Here is a 2159-nt window from a genome sequence, read left to right on the forward strand (position 1 = left end):
GGCCCACGGCCCCAGAACCAGGGCTGCTCTCAGCCCTCAAGACGCACTGCAGGATGAGCCTGTCCTGGGCAGGGACAGCAGCTGAGACAAACCCTGACCCTGACAGAGCTGAGACCATGATTGTCAGCCTGGCTTTCTCTTCCTCAGGCTCCATCCACCCCCTTCCTCAGGGGTGTGCCCCTGGCCCTGCCATCCTAGACCCCCGCCGCTCCCCTCCCCTGTGACCATGGTCTTCGGCCTCTGAGGTCCTGGACCTAAGCAGACTCTGGCGCTGCCTCCCTGGCCTGCAGAGCCCGCGGGGCCACCGACGTCCAGCAGTCCCGGTGCCGGCCCAGGCCTGTCTGGTCTGGGAGGGGCTCCCCTCTGACCCTTCTCACTTCCTGGAAACATGAGCGGCGTTGGTGGTGGGGGGGCAAGGGTGCTCAGGCGGAGAGCTCCCGTGGGAGGCGGGGGAAGGAGGCCACTCTCCAGCACCCGGAACTCATCTGTGGGGACCCATGACCCTCAGCCGACTCCTCCAGGGATCAGGAAGCACCCACCAGAGCAGGCCCAAGGGGTCAGGCCGAGGCCCAGGTGGACAGAGCCTCCCTCCCCCAGACTCCGCTTCCAGGTGGCAGTAAGGGGGCAGGTCCCCAGCCCCAGGCAGTGTTGGGGAGCAGGCAGAGACATGGGGGGCGGGGCGTGGGGTCTCTTTGGCTCCAGGTGCAGGGAAACCGGTCCCTCACCCGCCCTTGGTAACATCAGGCAGCCGGCCCCAGGCAGCGGGCGGGCTTCTGGGAAAGGGACCAAGCAAGACACGGGCCAGGGCGGGCGGGGGCAGGGGGCGCAGAGCACTACAGACAAGTGGACGAGGGGGCCACAGACAGACGGGACGGCTTACTTTTGAGAGGCGCCTGTGAGACTAAGGCCGTGCATGCAAAGAAGGGGTGCGGCGAGGGGGGAAGAGGAAGAACAAGAAGTCAAAAGGCAGCTTCAGGTCCAGGCCGTTCCGTGCCTCCCTGTCCCCAGAACCCTCCCAGGCCTGCGAGCCCAGAGGGAGGGGCATCTAGACACACACCTGCTGCTCCCCAGGGCTGAGGGGCAGGGACTCTGGGCCCCAGGAGCAGCCCAGCCCGGGGCTGCCCTCATGCCTGTCCTCAGGCACAGGCTGGTGCTCACGGTGGTGCCCACACCTGGGAGGGAGGGGGAGTGCCTGTCCCGTCTTCCCGGACAGATGAGCATCAAACGGATGTCACCAAAGGGAGACAATGTGAGGCCAGGGCGGGGGCTGCAAATAGCATGAGGGTCAACCCATGAGCAGGAGGTCAGGGTTCGATTCCCGGTCAGGGCACATGCCCGGGTTGCAGGATCGATACCCAGGGTGGGGCCTGCAGGAGGCAGCCGGTCCATGATTCTCTAGCATTGATGTTTCTATCTCTTTCTCTCTCTCTCTCCCTTCCTCTCTGAAATTTAAAAAAAAAGAAAAAGGCTAAACACAGACCCGTCCTGACTCAGGAGCCCCCCTCCTCCAAGCCTCCAGGTGCGAGGCCCCCAGCCCCTCCACGGGGTCGTGACAGCCCCAGCCTTCCCTGAGCGCTCAGCGGAGAAGAGGGCTGTAAGGAGGCTCCCTGCCTGCCCACCCTCACCCCTGAGCCAGGGCTCTCAGGACACTCGGGTCCCTCAGGAAGGGGTGATCACCTCCCCGTCCCCCAACACCACGCTCCCGCGCGTCAAGCAAGTGGCGTCCAGGACAGGGACCCCGGCTCACCTTGGAGTTCTTGCCGCCTCCACTCCGGCCGGACTGCGAGGAGCAGCTGCGCTGCACGCCCTGCTCAGGCGTGGAGGGGGACTTGTCCGAGGAGTGGTCGGATCCCTTCTCCACCATGGCGTCCGCGTCCGGGCTCTGCGGGGTGGGCGAGCGGGACCGCTTCCGGAGGACGAGAGGGAGAAAGGGGCCCAGCTACACTCACGGCACCGCAATACTGCCGCTGGCCAGCAGAGGGCGGTGGTGTCAGCGTGAAATGGAAACCGGCGTAGGAAGGGCCAAATGGACACAGATATCCATCCGCCTCCCTCCACCCATCGCCCCATCCACCCACCCACCATCCCTCCACCCGTCACCTGTCCGCCCACCTACATGTTGCTGGAGCCCTTACGGTATGCCAAGGACTGTCTAGAAA

At 65.3% G+C, this 2159-nt stretch overlaps 1 protein-coding gene across 4 annotated transcripts in view; it reads right to left on the minus strand.

Annotated features, from left to right (window-relative positions):
* The window catches only part of GRAMD1B (GRAM domain containing 1B), a 76321-nt gene extending 74386 nt beyond the window's left edge, over positions 1–1935 (minus strand). For all 4 annotated transcript variants that reach the window (XM_006770328.2, XM_015568184.1, XM_015568185.1 and 1 more), the window contains exon 1: positions 1748–1935. In XM_006770328.2, coding sequence (XP_006770391.1) covers positions 1748–1864 — 117 coding nt within the window. In that variant the 5' untranslated portion in view covers positions 1865–1935. The remainder of the gene's footprint in view (positions 1–1747) is intronic.
* Positions 1936–2159: the final 224 nt, after the last annotated feature.

The sequence above is a fragment of the Myotis davidii genome, unplaced genomic scaffold (genome assembly GCF_000327345.1).
Source record: "Myotis davidii unplaced genomic scaffold, ASM32734v1 scaffold803, whole genome shotgun sequence".
NCBI classification, from domain to species: domain Eukaryota; kingdom Metazoa; phylum Chordata; class Mammalia; order Chiroptera; family Vespertilionidae; genus Myotis; species Myotis davidii.